Below are 19,265 nucleotides of genomic sequence, written 5' to 3'. Positions count from 1 at the left end.
TGGCTTGAGGGCCACAGTGCAGTTGAGTCTTGACAGCGTTCAAGCACCGAGTTAGCCAACCAGAAACAGCAAGGGGTCGAACAGCGTAACAGCCATCGGGCGGCAATATTCTCGGAGACCCGGAAAAGCATCATTGCCAATATGGCACACCGTGGGGTACGCTGTGTAAATTAGCAAATCGTTCCACCGTTACGGTTCAGCCCGCCGAGGACAAACATCTCCGCCGAGGACAGACACCTCATGCGCGTTCAACTTCAACTTGTCAACTTGAAGACGCGAGAACCGAATGTAGAAACTCACTTCATAAATATCCAAAGAGCATCTTCAACTGGTCCTACCAAACACTTAGCGAGGTTGGTCCACTCAGAGATCATCGCATACTTTTGCAATTGTAATTAACGGGTAGTGGATGTCGGGTTCGGGAGGGGTGTCATGTACAGGTGACGCGGGAGGACAGACATGCCCAGAATCTAATTCAATCTACTAGGGGGATTCGACCAAAACCAGACATTCTGACATTTACAAGCATCTCAAGGCTGCTCAGGGTAAACTTGTGGACTCGCAATTTGAAATGGGAATTATATCAGGCTCTCGTAACAGCTAATTCTTTCTTATCTGTCGATTGCGTTCTGACGCCTTCAACAAACAAATTAAGAACAGACTCGATCATGAGGTCTCGACACAGGTACAACGTGAAGGTGAATACCATAAACAATGGACCAATCAGAATATGGCCTTACTCCACCTTCGATTGCCGTTTACGGAAGAGTACCTTCGTGTTTGCCGGGATGATGTCGTGCCAGACCCATACATCTTCTGGCCTGGAAGCACCGTCCTCGAGCTTCACATCGTAGTGCAGGATAATGTATGCCATCATTGCTTTGAGCTCGTGAGCGACAAAGAAGCGGCCAGGACTGTTGAGGAGACTGATAAGGGGAAGAGTAAGTGAGCAGGACAACGACCACTCACCAGGCATGCTTCCCGTGACCGAAGGCAGGGTAGTCTTTGGAAGTATTGACAAACTGCATGCCAAGCGTACCATTCTCGGCGCGCATGTCGTAAAACCTGAATGGTACGAACGCCTCAGCATTCTCGTAGTACGTCTTGTCGGTATGAGTCGCGAAGGCCGCAGCAACGATGAGAGTTCCTTTAGGTATATATGTGCCATCGGACAGAGTGATGTCCAGCAGAGCCTTGCGGATCAGGGAGACTGTGAGGACCAATGTCAGCAACAGAATGTCAGATTGGTGGTTGCCAGCGGAGTAAATAACGTGTGCACGTACCGCCGGAATTAACGCCCAGACGCTGCGATTCTCTCATGAAGCTGTCTAACTTCCACATCTCGTTGATGGCATTATACGTCCAGCCATGTTCCTTGATTATATCCTCGACCTCTTCGCGAAGTGGCTGCATGTATTGGGTATGCGCAGCGAGGTTAAATAGCGCGTGTGTGATGCTCTGATCGGAACACCCAGCATAAGAAATCCTTCATTGGTAGCCACAATCAATGGCCTACTCACATTGCTCGCTGTGTGAACGGCAGAGGATTCGACGCCAAGATTCCCTGGACTACGAAGTCGGGGCTCAGCTTCGCCTTCTGTGTCTCCTCGATAAGCCATGTAAGGTAGTCGTGCTATGAGCGACACACGAACAAATGGATCACGAAGACGAATCAACAGCATGAAGCTGAGCGTACCGGCTTGTCTCCATGACCGTCACCGGCGTTCTGCAATCTCTGGAGGCGTTCTTGAGCCATTGGCTGAATACATACGGAGGCATGCCGGGTCGCGCGCTTTACCCAAGGCAGGACGTTCCCTACAATCCTACAGATAATGTAAATTTGCGGGGAGAGATAGATCTAAGAGACGCATATATGGCGAAGTACTCACCCTCTCACCCGGCCTGGCATGACATTCAGAATGTCTCTCGCTTTCGAAACGGAGAGTGCATATTCGACGAGAGTGTCCAAGAACTTTGGGTCACGGCCTTGAAATGACATGTGAGTACGACGCAGCAGCACAGGTAGCGACCTTACATAGTGGAAGGCCGACAAAAACACGGTTGCTAACCCGGGAAACGATGTACGCCATGGTGTTACGAACTGAAATGGCTACCCATTCTGGCGAACACACGATGAACATCCCACCCGCAAGGAATGCATTCGTCCGCCGTGACACTTACCGCCATCATGGGTGGGTAATGGCATAACCTCTGGGAAGGCGGTCTTCATTTCGTCCACGACGTCGGGGAACAGCAAGTTCAAGTTGCGGGTGAGAGGCCCACGAATCACCGCCGTATGTATGGGATGGTCAGTAATATCAGGCGCAACGGTGTACTTAGAGTGAATAAACTATGACATTGCGTAAACACATAGTCAGCGAAGGCCCGTAGTAGAACAAAAACATGACGACCCGAGGCGTGGGAGTTACCTCATTCACAGCTTGGGCAAGGGAGACATGTGTGTCAGGCAATTTGCGGAGCTCCTCGTTCATGTCGGCACCGCTTACAACGACCACCCACCGGTCGAGCATGGGGACTCGAAAGACCTTGTACTGCGAGAGTCCAAGACCCAAAAACATGAGCTCTCATCGTCAAGTGCAATGATATATCGTGCCTTACCTTGCGGTAGCCCTCTCGGAGGACCTGCCGGCCATGATAGTAGTACCTATAAGCGCCTAGGTATGACAAGATAGGTGCTGACGGGCCGATTGCTGGGATATTGTACAGCTGAACCACAAAGTGAGCATGCAGTGCGGACGATATTTGTATCAGAACTGACCGGGTCAGCTTTCCAATATATGAAGTAGAGCGAAGCCAAGAGGCCCAAGAGTGCGAAGATATACTGTGTTTTGTCTTCCATTCTACACAGATGATGCGCATCCACGTATTGCGGGGTTGGCGTGGCCAACGTCTCGATAACATCGTCAATTTATAGCAAGCGATCAAGTGAAGGAGGTTTGCAGATATGACAATATGTGTGCCAGAGCTCGCGTTGTGGCGTAGCAACAGCGATGCCATTCACACGATGTGGTGCCCAAATTGTGTAGTATTAGGCTATGTAATTTCCTCAATCACATCGGTTGAAGAATCGAAGGCCAATTGTCAATGAATAGAGAAAGACTGAATACGCCCCCGGGAGGGAGATATCTCCGACACCGGAAAAGGCACTTCGAGGGGTAGTGACACTTCCCTAATTCCTGCTACGAGAGTACTCTGGGTACCAGTAGTAGACGTATACAGGAAATTTGCAATGTCCGTCTTCGGATGACCTATGGCATACAACGGCAAGAAGGCACGTGTGTGGCGCCCGTTCCGTGCGCTGTTCATCCTTGCGTGACCCACACTGCTGCAAGTGTGTGACAGGGATTCGCAATGGTGCCAGAAGGGTTCGATGACAGAGGTCGCGATAAGCTTGGTGCCGTCTTCCACGGAAAGGTCAGGCATAGAAGCAGGCACATAAACCGGATACAGAAGTTGAATCCAGTACAAGAGGCCTAGAGGATGAGCAAATGTTCGCGATTCGAGGAAGCAAACAGAAGCAAACGCGGATGAATGTGCGCTTGTCAGCGCGGTCACGTAGTGGTCACGCACGCGACAAAGTGACCAGGCACGATCGTCCCTGCTATCTCAGCACTTTCCCACTTCCAGCCTTCTCCGAGACAGTACTGCGATCCCACCTAGATGAGTCACCGCTCACTTGTGGGTATCCCTCCCTCAGCAATTATGACACTCACAAGAAACTGTCGCTAAGTGTTGGGACGTACAACTTCTTTGACTCAGTATATCTCCGGTGTCAGAAGAACGAATCTGACGGGCACTAGATGGTTTCACTCATACAGATGGCGGATACTGTAGTACTTGCGTGATGGAACTCGGGACTGAACGTAGCTAACATTTGGTAGCTATGCGACCTTTCCCCAAGATGTGCGCAGCGATCGACGGCTCGTTCATCCCTTGTACCGCAGCACTCAGTAGTTGCTCCCAGGAAACTACTTCCAAGTCCATCAGTCAAGCCTGTAAATCGCGCTCTCATTGTTGGCATGGTGGACAATGCCGCTGATTACCTATGTGGAATATAACTGACTTGGTACGACTCGGACAGCACGCACTGCTTCCCAAGCTGCCAAATGTGGTGAGCAATGTTGTTGAATGCGGCCGATAAGAACAATCCGTGCTGACCGCGCGATTTGCGATCAGTATTTATAAAGGCGATGTTCGCATCCCTCGGGTTACATTACATCTGCGTGACACTGTCTTACCACTGGTTCTCACTTTTAGCCACACCAGCTTCACAAGCGGTGATTCATGAGACCATGGCTTGTTCTTCAATCTGGTTAAGGTCCAATGGACAGTCACTTGTCTCCGAGCCACAGTATAGAGTAATACAACGGCTTAGCTCAGGTTATCGACACGTAGACATCACATAGGTCGCGTAGAGCATCGCGTCGTCAGTTATTAGTTCGAGTCAGCAAAGTGCTAGGCGAACCCAGAGATCTTGCTGCAGGTTATGTCAGAGCCTACCACATAGCCGAACCTCGATACCGCTTGAATGATATCATGGGAACACGCCGTAGGACACGACCATTCTAGATATGAAGTACACCGAAAACTGCATGAATTAATGCTGATAAATTCCACTGACATACCTGCGATGGTCATTATGAAGTTTTCCAAGAATTCCAAGTCGTTCATGCAGTATGTAGATTATAAATATAGACCGGATGACATACATCAAGAACATGTGACAACATAATTTGTATGAATTTATGACGGCGTCGTGAAGACGTGAAACAGAGGCGGCGGTGACTGCGGGGCAACTCAAGGCCAGAAAGAATGCCGATTAAAACCAGTTGAGAACTGCAGCGAATGATGGACAAATGAGGATCACAGCGCTAATAGCAGCGACCGAACCAGCCAGCCAACCAGAAACAGGACAAGGTTGAATAGCGCAACAGCCATTAAAAATGTTCTGCCATTTGACGGCGAGCCACGAGTGAGGTCGCAGGCCTTGGTGTCCGATTGAGGCGATAAGGCTTGCAATGACAATCCGATGGGTGGGACAATAGAAGGATCGTGAGCATCGGAAGGCGAAGGGGCTGGCGTCGACAGAGTAGCGGGCGCATCATTAGGAGGCGGTTCGACATTGGGGGCCTGAGCAACAGCAGGATGAATTACGTTCCCACTCCTATAGAAGAAGCACCCCAGTTCGATGAGATACATTGCTTCGTCTAAGGTGGAGGATTTGACAAAGAGGGGCACAGGAAAGATCTCTATTTGCCGTTGGTGGGCCCTGGCATACAGAGTAATCTTCCACTCTCTTCCTCCGGATGTTTGATCAAGATCGTATACAGCCTTCAAGTATGTGATTGGTGGCAAGCAAGATGTAGTCCCGACGATCTTGTGGACGCGTAACATGTCTACAAGCTGATGCTGAATTCGATCAAAGGCCACGGACAGTCTCTTATCCCAGCGGGACGCTGCCTTCATACTGCAGAGTGTTTTGATCCTCGACTGCATACATTCGGGTCACTTAGCAGCGAAAGTCTCTAGCTTATGGGCGAGATAAGCAGTTCCTCACCAGGCGCTTCGTAGGAGTCAAGATTCCAGCGATGTGAGCCCGATCTTCGAGTTGTTTGACAGCTGCGACCAGGCTTAACTCATTCGCCGAGTGTTGCTTTGCATGTCCGACTAGGCTGGCTCGCCAATGTTGAGGAGGGAAAGATTGAGAAGGCAGGTCAGATTCGAGGGTGGGTTCGCCCATGTATTCTAGCACCAGCCGGGTCGGTGATATTCCAATACTTCGTTGAACAAGCGACTCTAGATGCTCGGCGTCGATGATGGTATGACTGAACCTGCAGCGTTGGTTTCTCGAACATTGCCCTGTGTTAGAAAGTTCTTTGCAAGCTGTTCGAGATGCGGCATCGTCATGCAGGGCAGGTATTCTACGGGGAGCGCGAGGAAGATACGGCAGGTAGTCCATTTTTTGAGAAATACACGTACTTAGCGAGAAAGGCGCGAAGACAGCTGAACAAGGTAAACAAACAAAGTAAACATCGAGTCCGGACGCGCATCACGTGCACAGGATCTGTGACATTGCGATTGTGACGCAACGCGTATTTTGACGCGTCGAAACGTCACAGTGACAACGTTTCTCCTCTCACCTCTTCGCGCATCACAATGTCCTTGGATGAAATCACACAATGCCTCGAGGCAACTCTCTCTTCTAACCCCACAACACGTATTTCTGCAGAACTGAAGCTTAGCGACCTACTCACCACGCCAGGCTCGTTCATATCCTCCAACCGCCTTTCGCTGTCTGACTTCGCATTTGTGGCAACGCATGATTGACGCGTATTAGATACGGGTTTGAAGCTAGCACAGGTCTTGCTCATCCAAGATTTGAATACTGGGCTGCGACAGATAAGTTTACCCCCTTCCGACGTTCCACAGTGACTTGATGACAGCCCATGTTACTCCAGCACTCAGCATGCATCACGTTACGGAGATACGTGAATGAACGATGGTCTCCAGCTCTGCCGCAGTGGAAAGGGCCAGGTGCCACAGCCGAGGTGTGTTTTCATACTAATACGCTGTCTTCACCACATCTTCGGTCGGAAACAACGACGATGCGATGAGACATCCGATTGCCTTCGATCGCACGCTGTCTACCTCCTCGTGGTGATTGCACGCGTTACCTGGATTCCTACAGTTGTGAATTCTTGGTCTCGACTCAACATTTCCGTTGTGATTCAGTCCGGGCCGCCATGTTGTGTTCAGTCTACTGGTCGTTGCGCTTACTCACTTATGGTCACAGGTCAAAGTACAAATCCGTCAAGCAGTTTTTCACGGTCTATCGGATCCAGAGAATAAAATTAGGTCCCTCTGTGTAAGTTCCGAAATTCGTGTTGTTTTGCAGACTACTGAGATTCGTCGGAATGTCACAGGCTCAAATCGTGTCGAAAGTGGCCAACAGTGACTGGCCTGACGATTGGCCAGATCTTTTAGACTCTGTGATCGCTCTTCTTTCCTCCAATTCGCCTCCATCTGTGCATGGTGCTATGCAGGTTTTGCTGGAGATCATCAGGACAGATTTGACAGAAGACCAAATCCTTCCTGTACTTCGACAGCTGATGCCTCTGTTACTCAACATCCTTGGAGCTGCTGAGGTAATACCATTACTCACATGAATGATCCCAACGCAGGCTGACTGAATCGTCCAGCAACATTCGTTGTTAACGCGCGCGCGCGCTGTTGGGGTGTTCCGTAGTTGTGTGGAGACGTTGTACATGGTCAAGAGTCAGTATCCTGCGGCCGTGAAAGAAGCCGTCGAGTCTATCTTGCCTCCATGGCTGGACGCTTTCAAAATTATTCTAAGCACGGATCCAAGGCAAGACGTCCAGAACTCATCAAATTGGGATGGTATTGCTCTACGTTTCCAGATCTACAAGGTGCAGATTTCCCTTTCACCGTTACGCTGGCGATTGAACTAAGTGGGACGCGTGATGTCAGGCCCTCGATGCAGTGCAAGCTCCGTTCCATCGTGTCTTGATACCGTATAACGGCGACCTCCTAACTGCGTCCCTCAATCATCTCAATGCGCTCTACTCTACCTTTGTACATTATTATCTCCTTGCTGAGGACTCAATTCCTGCTCCGTCCGAAAGTGAGTCTACTGGGCTCCCACAGCTCTTCTGCGCCATTGTCGATTTCTTGTCGGGTATCACGAGACATGCCAGAGGAAAGGAATGGTTCGTCAGCGAAAATACCAAAGGCCTATTGGCCGCAGTAATCAATTGGATACAAGTCACGCAGGATGATGTAAGTCCTACGTTTGGTGCATCGCGGGGATTCTGCCGTACTCATTGATGTTGAAGGAAGAAGAATGGCTTAGCAACGCCAACGCATTCGTTGCTCAGGAAGCAGAAGATACGCTCGCGTTCAGCGTTCGATTAGCGGGACTGGACATGCTTGCGGTATAGCCTATTCTTATGATGTCGACGATCAGGCTCATGCCTCTATTAGTCATTGGTCGAAGGCTACCGCCCGGTAGCGATGATTGCCATGCATCAAGTAATCCAGGAAATCACGACGCAATCAGATGGTGCTCGGAGTGCTGGTAATACAAATTGGTAAGCTAAGTAATTGATATGATTACATGATGTTAACTAGTAACGTTCAGGTGGCGACCCTTGGAGGCCATGTTAGCTGCAATAGGTTCGCAAGCCGATGAAATCCTTGAGTACATCGACGACGAGGTGGACATGGGGAACCCGAAGCCAACCGATGTCGAAACTCTCCTAGTTAACGTTATCCCGAATCTTCTCGGACTCTCAGGTAAGAGTTAGCTCAGCCTATACGACGCACCATTGAGGATACAACATACGGCGGCGTAGATTGTCCGTTCTTGCAGGGTCGAGCATTTGTTTTCGCCAGCCAGTACACCAAAGTACTGCCCGAACAATTGGCTGGCCAATACCTGCATGCTACTGTGCAAGTTCTAGAAGCTGGCGAGGCCAACATCCCCATCAAGGTTTCTGCCGTGAAAGCGATCCACAAGTACGTCTATGCACAAGCTGCTCATTCTACATTGCATCTCACACGCGGACAGCTTCTGTCAGGGCATAGATGACGCCTTGCTCGTACCCGTTATACCGCGCATCGCAAAGGCTGTTGGACCTTTCTTAACAGTCACTTCCGAGGATACCTTGTCCCTGGTCCTTGAGAGTCTGTCCGTGATTGTGGAGATAGATGGGGGAAAATGGATGACTCCTGACCTCGCAAATTCGCTTGTAGTCGCTTGCCTCGACGTGTGGATGAAGAACAACAAAGGTGCGATACACGTAGGCCTGCTCGACTGTGCTCTCACCGTACCATAGATCCTCTCATCATCTCTGTTCTAACGGAGATCCTGGCCTCCGTGACTGCTTCTCCTGCCCAGGGAGTCTATGAGACTGCTATAAAGCAGGCGCTGCCCCCACTTTGTAATGCTATCATGGCGTCAACTGAGGCGGAACATTGGATCACAGGTGCCGCCATTGATCTGGCGTGCAGCCTTGTTCGGGGCGCACCAGATACTGGTCTCGGTGAAGGGTTCTTGGGTATGCTTGCACCTAGTCTATTCTTTGCGATGAAGACTGTCGAAGATCGTGAGGTGATTCAAGTGAGTTACCCAAACACCCCGCACGCAATCGTGTATTTATGTCGATATAGAACGGCATTACCTGCCTCACGCTTATCATCCGGAAAGACTTTACACAGCTGCGGACATGGTCAGACCCAACCACCGGCCAATCGGGTCTCGACTCTGTGCTTGCTGTCATCGCTAAGCAAATGCAAAGTCAGGACGAATCTGGAGGACTGGTGATTGGTGATCTGATCATCCACCTCCTGCGTAGAGCGGGAGAGGCCGTGCTCCCGATACTACCTGAGTTGCTGCAAGCCATGATCAATCGCATGAAGTCCGCCAAGACGGCTACGTTTATTCAGGTACGCTACCAATTTGCGTGATTGTGATCATTCGGGCTTACAATGCTACCCTAACAGAGTCTGGTCATCCCGTTTGCGTTCCTCATTAATAATCAACGCGACACAGTACTCTCTCTTCTCGAATCCATGAATGGCGAGGGCCGTTCCGGGCTCGATATCCTAATCCAAACCTGGTGTGAGAATGAGGAGACCTTCCAAGGTTTCTGGGCCCAGCGTGTCAGCACTCTGGCATTATGCTCCTTGTATGCTTCAGAACGCCCCAGTCTGCAAAGCATCACCGTAAAGGGCGATTTGATTATCAAACCAGAAACAAGGAATGGTGAGTGATATCCAGCGCGTATGTCATCCTGGAGGTGAGCAGGACTGATCGTCAAATCCAGTCATCATGACGAGGTCGAAAACGAAGAGCAGTATGCCGTGCGCTACGAAAGCTTATGCACTTAGCTCACATATATCCCCTTTTGCAGTGCCCACAGAGTTTACTATTGTTCCGTTCCCCGTCAAAGCTCTCAAGTTGCTCCTCCATGATCTGCAAGCAGACGGGGAAGCGGCATCAAAGGGGTTGGGTAAGGTTGCATCGGACGTCGGTTCGGATGACGGGGTACGTAACCTCATCATCCATGGAGGCCGAAAAATGCTGACCTTCGGCCTGCAGGACAGCGAATGGGCCGAGGACCCTGATGAAATAAACGGTGGCCTGCGTCCGAATGAGATGGCCTTTCTCTCAGACATGCTGGGAGCCCCTAGCGGCTTGCCCTTTGACAACGATGATATGCTGGACGCGCCCGATGACGAAGACCTCAAAAATGACCAAGTATCTCAAATGGATATGAGGGTTCGTGACACCATGTACTTCTTGAGGCTATGGCTGACCCCGTTGCTTAGGAGCATCTGTTATCCTTCTTCCGTCAATGTGCTGCTCGCAACACCAATAACTTCTCTGCTGCAGTCTCTCAACTGAACGTAGATGAAACTTTGGTTGTACGTCGGATTGTTGGCCAGTGATAAAATCGGATGTACATGATCATGTTGTACTGGTCTTGATATAGATTAGTTTGGCGACTGCGTGTATAGCTACAGGATGTATGATTTATGATGACGCGAACTACAAAAAATAGAATATGTGGGCAGGAGTTTGCATCGTATCTACCTTCGCCGTCATGTGATGGTCATATAGCACGTCGCGTTCGTGTAATGTGATATTGATATCGTGAGCCGAAGTGCAAGATGATTCACAGATGTGTTCTGAACAAAAAGGCGGCTAGCAATGACAATTATAGGAAATGGTACATACTGTACATAAGGGATTCAAGTACCAATAGGACACGGGTATAGTTGTTGCTCTACAGTCCATCCTTCCCGAGATCCCACTCTCGCACAGAACCCCTCTTCTTGTACTGAATCTCCATGAGGCTGTCCTGGGACCAGCGTGTTGCAGCATCATCGTCGCCCTTCTTGACCTTCTTGTCCTTACTCTTGTCCTTGCCGATGCCCCACCGCTCAAGTACCTTCTTCTCCGCTTTGTCCTCGCGGCGCTGCCGGATTATCTCCAGCATTGCGTCCCAGCCCGCAAATTCATCATCACTGATGAGGCCTGTCGCAGGCACAGATGGAACAGCAAGGGGAGCGACATCGAGACGAGGGTCGTACGAATCCTTGAAATACTTGTCCATCTTTGACGGGAGAGGCGGTGGAGGCGGTAGTGGTGGAGGGGAGGATACGGGAGGTGGGGGCGATCGAGACGAGCCTGCCGAGGACCGAGTAGTGTGAACTGAGGGCTCCGCCTGCGGTGTCGGGCGGCGCGATGGCAAGTCGTCGGCGGCTAGCTCGTGGTCCTTCGGCTTCGAGGATGCTCGGGACGGCGCGGACTGCGTGTCATGTAGTTCGACGGTCGCGCTCGCCTTCTGCTTCCCCTTGCGTCGGGAATGCTCGTCGTGTCGGTCAGACTGCTTCCCATTGCGATGGGAATGCTCGTCGTGTCGGTCAGATTTGCCATCCCTACGGGGGTCCGATCTCGACGTGTGGCGGTGCCGGTGCTCTCGCTCGCGCCTCTCCGACCTCCTTCTATGTCTCCTGTGCTCGTCATCGTCCTCGTCGTAGTCAGACCGCCGCTCCCAGCTCCTCTCACGTCGTTTGCGATCTGCCCTCTCACCTCGATCCCAATTGTGTGCCCAGTCTGTCCGTCCACTGGTGCCCATGAGCCGACGAAGTCGTTCAGCGGCAGCCGCCTCCTCTGCACGAGCCCGCCGCTCACGCCGCTCTTGTTCCTCCCGCTCTGCTCTGACCTCTTGTGCAGCGAGAGCTTGCGCTCGGAGGATTGTCTTGTTGTGGTCATCGGTGCTCCGAATAATTGATGACAGGAAACGTTTGTTCGCCTTAGGCGCATTACTCTCTGAGCTGGCGGGGCCTATCAATAGGCTTGCGGATAGAGTGTATGAACCATGCCACTCACTATCCACTGGGGAGATATGCGCGAATCCCATCCTTCCCATACTGCTCCGCTTTCTGCTTTGCCTCCTTGAGAATGAGTTCTGCTACATGTCGGTCAAGATCCTCATCGGTGACTGTACCGGACACAGAGGTCCCCATTTGTGCCCGCATGAGATTTGATACGACTGATGATAGCGAGGACATTGCTAGTCAAGCAGCCTGAGTGGTGGCGGAGTGGTGGCGAAATGGTGTTTGTGCAGGCAAGCGCCCGCGATCGCTACTATTCGGCAGGTACCGAAAGTTACCTTTTCCAGCACATATGCTCTCCAACGTCTTAGCACTCGACTGTACTGATACACACTGTCGACCTCTTGCTCATAGTCGCTACGGTAGTTGCTCACAATGGCTGACGTCGCTGCACCGCCCGCTATCCCCGATGCCATGCAGGGTGTCATCGCCGCCCCTGCACCGATGCCCGGCACTGCGTCTGTCGCTGCTCCTGCAGAGCCCGCCGAGCCAGAATTCATCTCAGAGACACTCTACATCCAGAACCTGAATGAGAAAATTAAGATACCAGGTACGTGCTTCTGCGATTGTGCGCAGAGGAGCGCTGACTGTATATGCGTGGACAGTGCTCAAGGCCTCCCTGCGTGGGCTCTTCAAGGCGTACGGCGAGGTACTCGACGTGGTCGCACATAGTAACCTGCGCATGCGCGGCCAGGCGTTCGTATCATTCGAGTCTGCGGACGTCGCGAAGAAGGCGCTGAAGGAGGTCAAGGGCTTCCCGCTCTACTCGAAGCCGATGGTGAGTCTGCGTGCTCTCTGCGTAAAGTGCGGATGCCAATGTGGGGTCCGGCAGCAAATCTCGTTCGCAAGGACTCGTTCGGACGCAGTTGTGAAAAAATTGGATGCGGCGCGCTTTGAGGAACACAAGGCGCATAGAATAGAACAAAAAAGTGGGTGGATGGTTTTCTGTGTCCCATTTGCTGGTTCTAACCCCCTGACAGAATCGACGCGGTATACGAACCCAATCAAGCGGAAGTATCGCGCGAGAAAAATGGCTGCAGAGTGTGAGCCCTTCCCGCTATATCTTAGCGAAAGTAGGTGATCCTGATGGAGTACTTATTGTTGCAGTGGACGGGCCTGGGGCAGTACCAGTATCGAAGCGGCCAAACGTCCAGATGCCGGACGAATATCTCCCACCAAACAAGATTCTCTTTCTGCAAAACCTTCCCGACAGCGTCAGCAAGGATCAGCTCATGGCACTGTTCTCACAGTGCGTACCATCGCCCGGGGTCCATGTATGGTTGTATGCTAATACTTGCTGACATGCAGATACCCCAACCTCTACGAGGTCCGTCTCATTCCGACGAAGAAAGACATCGCGTTCGTGGAGTACATGGACGAGGGGAGCGCGACCGTCGCGAAGGACGCGCTGCACAACTACAAACTCGACGGCGAAAACAAGATCAAGGCATGTCTCCGCCTCACTATATGCGCATATACATCGCTGACACACCGCCCTAGATCACTTTCGCAAGGAAATAAACGCCCGCGAGCGAGTCCGACTCTGTTGTCTCGTGCGCTGTTGTCCGCCGCTTCGCGCCCTTGCTACCACCTATCGGAGTTGAAGACGTTCGACCAAGATCGCTGATGAGTGTATTCTTGCCTGTATCATAGTCTATGCTACCTGTTGTACACGCGGTCGCAACATCCCTGTGCCGTAATGCATTTTCTCTCTTCAATGCTGGATCTTGAAGTGAATTGACCCGTCTAGTTGTTCGAATCAGTGGGATTCGTACGACAGACAAACCAAACCAAATGCCATTGCTAACTCGGCAGATCTCAGAACCATCAGCAAGCTGAAGAGGAGCACTTGCCCGAACCGGGAGTGGCCATGACAAACAGATCTCAGAGTATTGTCGCGGGTCTTAATACTTACGTCAAAACATCTTCTTGTGGACTTCGGGATCGCCATGCATGCTGGCCAGCTTCGCTTCACTCTGACTGGTCGCTGTAGTGCTACGCTGTCGTGCATCCCTGGCAACGCACCAGAATAGCCATAAACATGTCCTTGAATTACTTGATCCCGGAAGAGAACCTAGACAGAGCATTCGAGTATTTTCTTGTGCGTTTCCGGACCTTGATGACGGGGGAGCAAGGCAGCCTACGGTGAATCATCACGGTGTCAGCAAGCATGAGTATAACCAAAAATGACAATGGCTAATATACAGTTGTGTTCCAGGATAGCGATGTCAAACCAAGAAACGAAAGCGAAGAAAACGAAACAATCTCGAGAATGGTTCAATCATGTTTGGGATAGAACCTTCACTGCGGCCGACGGCACCGTCATCACCTCCGCGAAAGTGCGCGACAGTGCCGCGGAGCCGGAAGCTTCCGCCTTGATCTTGCAGAGGCTACGGAAAGCGACACTAAAGGCGAATTTTGGGTTTTCTTGGTAGGCACAGGATGCCAAGATGGCGTCTAGGCGTACAGGGAACTCCGCAAAGTGAGGGACATTGTGCAAATCGCGCATAAAGCTGATCGCGAGGTCCTTGTAGGGTTTCCCCTTCTCCGCCTTCGCCTTCGCGTCCACACGTGACTTGGATGGCGAAGCTTTGGCAGGGGATTGCGGGGATTTACTGGACAAGGACCGCCAAGCCTGAAGACCGCGATGGACGTGCTCCAGGATAGAGGTCGTTTCACTTTGCAGGCTGCGAAGGCCCTGAGTCGCTATAGTAGTCGCTAAACGACTTGCTTGTTGGTAAGGTCTAAGTAGATCGTTATCAGGTTGTTGGGCGAGGTCTGCGCGCATTCCATCGTATTTAGCTAATAGTTCGCTTTGTAATGTCCTCCCAGCGTCCAGGAGTGTCTCCAGTACGAAGCGTCGCCTGATTTGTCGCCGAAGCCTTGACTTATAAGGGCCGTTGAGCACTGTTGATGCCGTGCTGCTTTTCGTCATGCAGTCGGGCTTCTCCTTATCATATTGCTGCTTGTCTTTCTTGAAGACCCCGTCCTTGACCCTCAAACCTGTCTTTCGTGAGTCAAGGACAGTGCAGAACCTCCACGGAAAGTGAGTATAAGGCGCAAAGCATGAGTCGTCGAGAACCTACATGAACGCAATACGCAAAGTAGTTTGATCAGCGTACCCGAACGCATAAGCCGTGTTCTCGTGCATGGTCGAGTATAGGCCGATGGGAACTTCCGAGAGTCCAGATAGTAAGACCTTGCTTAGCTCTATCTGCTGAGAAGGGTTGCCGAGTTCAGCCAGCCTTTGTTTGAGGCCGAAGACCTGCTCAATTGACCCTTCCGCTTCGAAGAATGTTTCCTTGAATCCGGGTGGAGGATCATTGATTGGCGAATTCTCGAAACTGTCGACCAGATCCGGATCGAAGATGCAGGTACAGACGTCTAGACAGGATCAATGTAGTTACTGATTACATCCTACGAGATCGTCTTACCTCCGTCCACATCTGCGGTAATGGATGAGATTTAGTAAGGCTGAGAATAGCAACCCTTACTCACCACCGCCAGCCAGTATGTTCGCTAGCGACCGACTGCCTTTCACGGGCAGTACTATCACATTGACGTACTTGTCCAGCTTAGGATGGCTCACGGCCTTCACCTGATATTAGGACGCTCAGTAGCGCCAATTTGGCTGCACTGCGCGAACGAACCTTCCGGACGTCTGACGGCACCCTCGTTGGGTTGCGGTATATCTACCGAAATAAGTCTTAAGACTCGCGTTAGATCGCAACCGATACGTACTAGAACGTCACCAGTAACGATCGTTGGATTTGATTCCTCAAGTGGGTCTTTCAAGTTCTGCGTTGACTTGAAATGGATCTGACCCTCCTCCAGGACACCATAAGGATCTATAACATACATCACAGTCACGGGAAAATGTGGGCCAAATCGATACCAACCTGGAATTATGAACGCCTCGGCGGAACGAGGAACTGTTATCTTGTAGTTCCTGATATAGTCTTCAATTCGGTCAGCCACGACCTTCCTCAGCTTCTCGTACAAGAGCGGAAGCTTCAGCGGCTGGAAGCCGGCTTGCAACAACTCCAGGACTGCCGCGGACACTGACGTGGGCTCGCCCTCATATTCAAGGCTTCCAACCTCGAGCGTCTCGTCCTCCAGGCCATCGTCGACGTCGTCATCTTCCCAATCATCGCGATCTTGAGCTCTCCCGAATCCAAGAATTCGCGCACCGCCAGCTGCCTGCTGACGGAGCTTGGATAGCGTAACGTGGCCCACCTGATTGACCGCGTGCCATAACAGTACCATAGCGTGTGGACCATCCCAAGTGGTCAGTGCCTCGACCTCCTTCTTGAGCCCGTCCTGCATAAGCTTGATGAAGGTCTCATCAGGGACGCCGTTGTGCGACAGATTCATAATGGTGTACATAGAGAGTCGCGCGGGAATGGTTATACGTGGTGGGGCGACCAGGTCGAAGGTTAGTTGCGCGGGCCCAAGCTTTTCGTCGTGGTGCTTGATTTTTTGCTGTGAAGAGCGGATCCACATCCTGGGTAGCGCATTGGGCTCCTGGTCCTCGGGATGTAGTGCCCACAGGCCCTTGGACCCGGCAAAGCGACCCTGCACCACAGTCGGACGCTCTGAATAGCCGATGAGGCGCCCAATTGCTGTCAGCGCGGCACCGTTCATGTATCCACACCCATCCGTGAAAATATTCTCGGTGGGTGCCTTCTTCAAAGACGAATGATATGGTGCAACTGCCAGATTTGTTTAGCAACCATTACACGGACCACGAGGAATGAAGGCCGCTAACCCAGATCATCGATATACTCGATGTCGATGCCAACGCCACGGAAGCGCAGAACTGGCATCGACGTCGAGAGCCCTAGCTCGAACCGGGTAATCCATTTCGATGTTGGCTTCATGAACATCATTTCAATCTCTGAGGAGAAAGAACCGAAAACGGTGAACGTTGCTCACCTGCCACGCGTTGAGAGCGAGCGGATTGTGCCAATCGACAAACTGCTCAAGCGAGATCCTATGCTGGTCGCCTCGACTATCAGCGACGCGTTCGAAATCCTCGTTGGTCTCCATCATGAAGACCTTGTGCTCTTTTGTCGCGAACGACACGAAGACCCTTCCGCAGAGCACGAACCGCTGTGCGAGGAAGTCACGCACGCATGAGACTTCGGCGCCGCGCATTAGCTCCTGCGGAATGCTAACTTGCAGTACGCGGCGCGAGCCGAGGAACCGGGCGAAGCGCGTCGACTTGCGCTTGAGCATCTTCTCGAGGACAACCGTGTATGGTGTCGGTGCGCCCTTGTCCTGCTTGACGAGCCGCGCAACCTGCTGGATGCGCCCGCCGTACCAGTTGGCCTCACCTTGCCACTCGCCCTGCAGGCCGAGTCCGCGAGTTGGGTCGTCTGCGAGCGCGGCTTGCTCTCGATCAAGCTCTATCCTGTGAGGGAATCAGCGCATTACCCCTGCGTATTGCATAGTGTACCAACCAAAGCGGCATGTCAGTCACCGGCGTCCTGTCCGAGGCTCGCGAGAGCATAACCGCGTGAACACGAGGGGCTGCCATTTGGTTCGGTCCTCTCAGTCGTTCCAATTTCTCCATGGTGACATCCTGCCAAGTCCACAAGCCAGAGCAGATACCGCGGGCGATCTCGTACTGCACCCCCCAAGACACCTGTTCTGCATCCAACATCGCCTGGACGTTGCGCGAATGCGCGATAATTACCGGGTCAGCTGCGCTGGCGCGTATAGCAGAGGTGGATGACTTCGATGCAGACTGCAACGCGATGGTGATGGACTGGCGAAGCCTGTCGGTGCGAGAAATTTGAGCAGAAGCATTTAATGGGGCCGCCTTTGACGGTGTTTGCGGGTCATCTCCCTTCATGGTGGTAGCGGCGGAATTGACAGATTCTGGGCGACCTGCACCACTGGCCGTCCTATATACTTGTCTGACGCCCGGGATAGCCGCCGACTTACTTGGCGAGGGCGTGATTTGAGGGAGAGGGACCATTTCTGAATGGCATGCAGGCGGCGGAAATCGGAGTGGCGCAGGTACGTGAAGCGTTGACGTCGAATCTCTGGGTATTGACGATGTTGAAGAGCTGTCCATCTGCCGCGTCTTCTTGCGTGCCTTGATACTGACGCGTGGCCCCGGCGAAGAAGGGCCTGCAAATACATCAGCGTAATCGAGCGTACGCTTTTTACTAGATGCAGACGAGAGAGAAGACACCGTGGACACCGATGTCATCGACGTCGCACGCGAAGGAAATTGGGTCGAGAAGGCGAAAGAGGATTCTTGTGTTTGAGGGGGAGTAGGATCCACGTCCGTATCCACTACTATGGTGAGGGTTAGTGGGTTATTTCGTAGATGTTTGTGTATACACTGACGATCCTCAACTTTAAAATTCGTGAGTAGAACCTAGATGACGACGTGAACGAACATCTCACCTTCCTTCTCATCTGCATCGCTGCCTTCGGCTGTGTAGTACCGTTCTTCTTCTGACTTCGGAATATAGTTAAGTTTCATGTCGATGTAATATATGACGCTCATACCTGAGACGTCGAGGATGTCTGCGTCATTGTACCATACGACGTGATATTCTTGCGCTTGCGTTTGAACACTAGGTAGCAAGATGCATGGCCCGACGTTTCGAAATTATACGTTCGTGCACGTACCGCCACTCGCGACATCGGTGGCCACACCCTTTTCGGCCATCCGCTTTGGCTTCGAACGCTTCTTCGAGGGGGACTTTGGCTTGGGTGAGCTCATCGGAGTACAGAGTAATCTCGCTCGGTGTAGCACCCCGTCCTCAACATCTGCGGGTGAGTCAGTTCTCATCTAGTATACAGAAGCATAGTTGTTTGTACGGTAGCTTCCCCTCGCATCGCATGCCACACCCGATAGACCCATGAAACATATACTCTTGGTGATGTTAAAATGAAGTCCGAATTGAACGCAAGCAGCAGCTCATTCCAATATCTAGGGCAGCTATTCTCATTCGTGACCGTGCATAGTCACGATGTCGTAGATTGGCATTTCGGCTCGAGGCAGGGCTTGGCGTTCGCACAAACATCAGGAATGACATTGATGAACAACAACGCACCCGCTTGATGAAGGGCCTGCTTCCAAAAGTCCCTCTCTCCGGAATTTTCTTCCTGCCAAAATTCTTCCTCTGATTCTTCCTGGGTCATAACATTTTAACTGTGCCTTCTCAGTCCGACCGCCGTACGACTTACCATTGGCCCGGGGGCCATGACAGCGGTTTCTCGTGTAAGTGGTGGATGCTGGGGGAAGGAGGATGCCTACGAGTGAGCGCGACTTATCTACTCGGGATCACAGTACTGTCTCG

The 19,265-nt window shown here is 51.8% G+C and overlaps 5 protein-coding genes across 5 annotated transcripts; 2 read left to right on the top strand and 3 right to left on the bottom strand.

The window, feature by feature from the left end:
* Positions 1–736: 736 nt before the first annotated feature.
* POSPLADRAFT_1042481 (hypothetical protein) lies at positions 737–2,860 on the bottom strand (the record flags this gene model as incomplete). Its single annotated transcript, XM_024478116.1, has 11 exons — positions 737–914; positions 970–1,210; positions 1,284–1,456; positions 1,521–1,633; positions 1,697–1,823; positions 1,890–1,986; positions 2,036–2,119; positions 2,182–2,350; positions 2,430–2,552; positions 2,620–2,727; positions 2,780–2,860. The coding sequence occupies 11 exons, from the start codon at positions 2,858–2,860 to the stop codon at positions 737–739; spliced, it is 1,494 nt and encodes a 497-aa protein (XP_024343998.1).
* Positions 2,861–6,177: 3,317 nt separating this feature from the next.
* Positions 6,178–10,595, top strand: POSPLADRAFT_1063974 (hypothetical protein; the record flags this gene model as incomplete). The annotated part of the gene is made up of 19 exons (XM_024481749.1): positions 6,178–6,283; positions 6,359–6,424; positions 6,487–6,569; positions 6,815–6,886; positions 6,945–7,166; positions 7,221–7,448; positions 7,510–7,818; positions 7,875–7,973; positions 8,023–8,129; positions 8,180–8,334; positions 8,394–8,556; positions 8,609–8,829; positions 8,877–9,164; positions 9,248–9,486; positions 9,544–9,805; positions 9,867–9,896; positions 9,954–10,087; positions 10,142–10,321; positions 10,372–10,595. The coding sequence occupies 19 exons, from the start codon at positions 6,178–6,180 to the stop codon at positions 10,489–10,491; spliced, it is 3,084 nt and encodes a 1,027-aa protein (XP_024343997.1). The 3' UTR covers positions 10,492–10,595.
* Positions 10,596–10,829: 234 nt separating this feature from the next.
* POSPLADRAFT_1051353 (hypothetical protein) lies at positions 10,830–12,120 on the bottom strand (the record flags this gene model as incomplete). Its single annotated transcript, XM_024480152.1, has 2 exons — positions 10,830–11,883; positions 11,939–12,120. The coding sequence occupies 2 exons, from the start codon at positions 12,118–12,120 to the stop codon at positions 10,830–10,832; spliced, it is 1,236 nt and encodes a 411-aa protein (XP_024343996.1).
* A 198-nt stretch (positions 12,121–12,318) lies between these two features.
* On the top strand, positions 12,319–13,464 carry POSPLADRAFT_1042461 (hypothetical protein; the record flags this gene model as incomplete). Its single annotated transcript, XM_024478113.1, has 7 exons — positions 12,319–12,493; positions 12,549–12,721; positions 12,776–12,872; positions 12,924–12,986; positions 13,051–13,192; positions 13,252–13,390; positions 13,444–13,464. The coding sequence occupies 7 exons, from the start codon at positions 12,319–12,321 to the stop codon at positions 13,462–13,464; spliced, it is 810 nt and encodes a 269-aa protein (XP_024343995.1).
* A 760-nt stretch (positions 13,465–14,224) lies between these two features.
* POSPLADRAFT_1127992 (hypothetical protein) lies at positions 14,225–19,170 on the bottom strand (the record flags this gene model as incomplete). The annotated part of the gene is made up of 16 exons (XM_024483689.1): positions 14,225–14,978; positions 15,066–15,327; positions 15,378–15,389; positions 15,442–15,541; positions 15,594–15,635; positions 15,685–15,791; positions 15,843–16,655; positions 16,712–16,817; positions 16,879–17,356; positions 17,406–17,835; positions 17,893–18,252; positions 18,364–18,418; positions 18,469–18,536; positions 18,592–18,732; positions 19,020–19,098; positions 19,153–19,170. The coding sequence occupies 16 exons, from the start codon at positions 19,168–19,170 to the stop codon at positions 14,225–14,227; spliced, it is 3,825 nt and encodes a 1,274-aa protein (XP_024343994.1).
* Positions 19,171–19,265: the final 95 nt, after the last annotated feature.

Source organism: Postia placenta (genome assembly GCF_002117355.1).
Source record: "Postia placenta MAD-698-R-SB12 unplaced genomic scaffold POSPLAscaffold_1, whole genome shotgun sequence".
Classification (NCBI taxonomy): Eukaryota; Fungi; Basidiomycota; class Agaricomycetes; order Polyporales; family Adustoporiaceae; genus Rhodonia; species Rhodonia placenta.
This window is presented reverse-complemented; position numbering and strand designations above follow the sequence as displayed.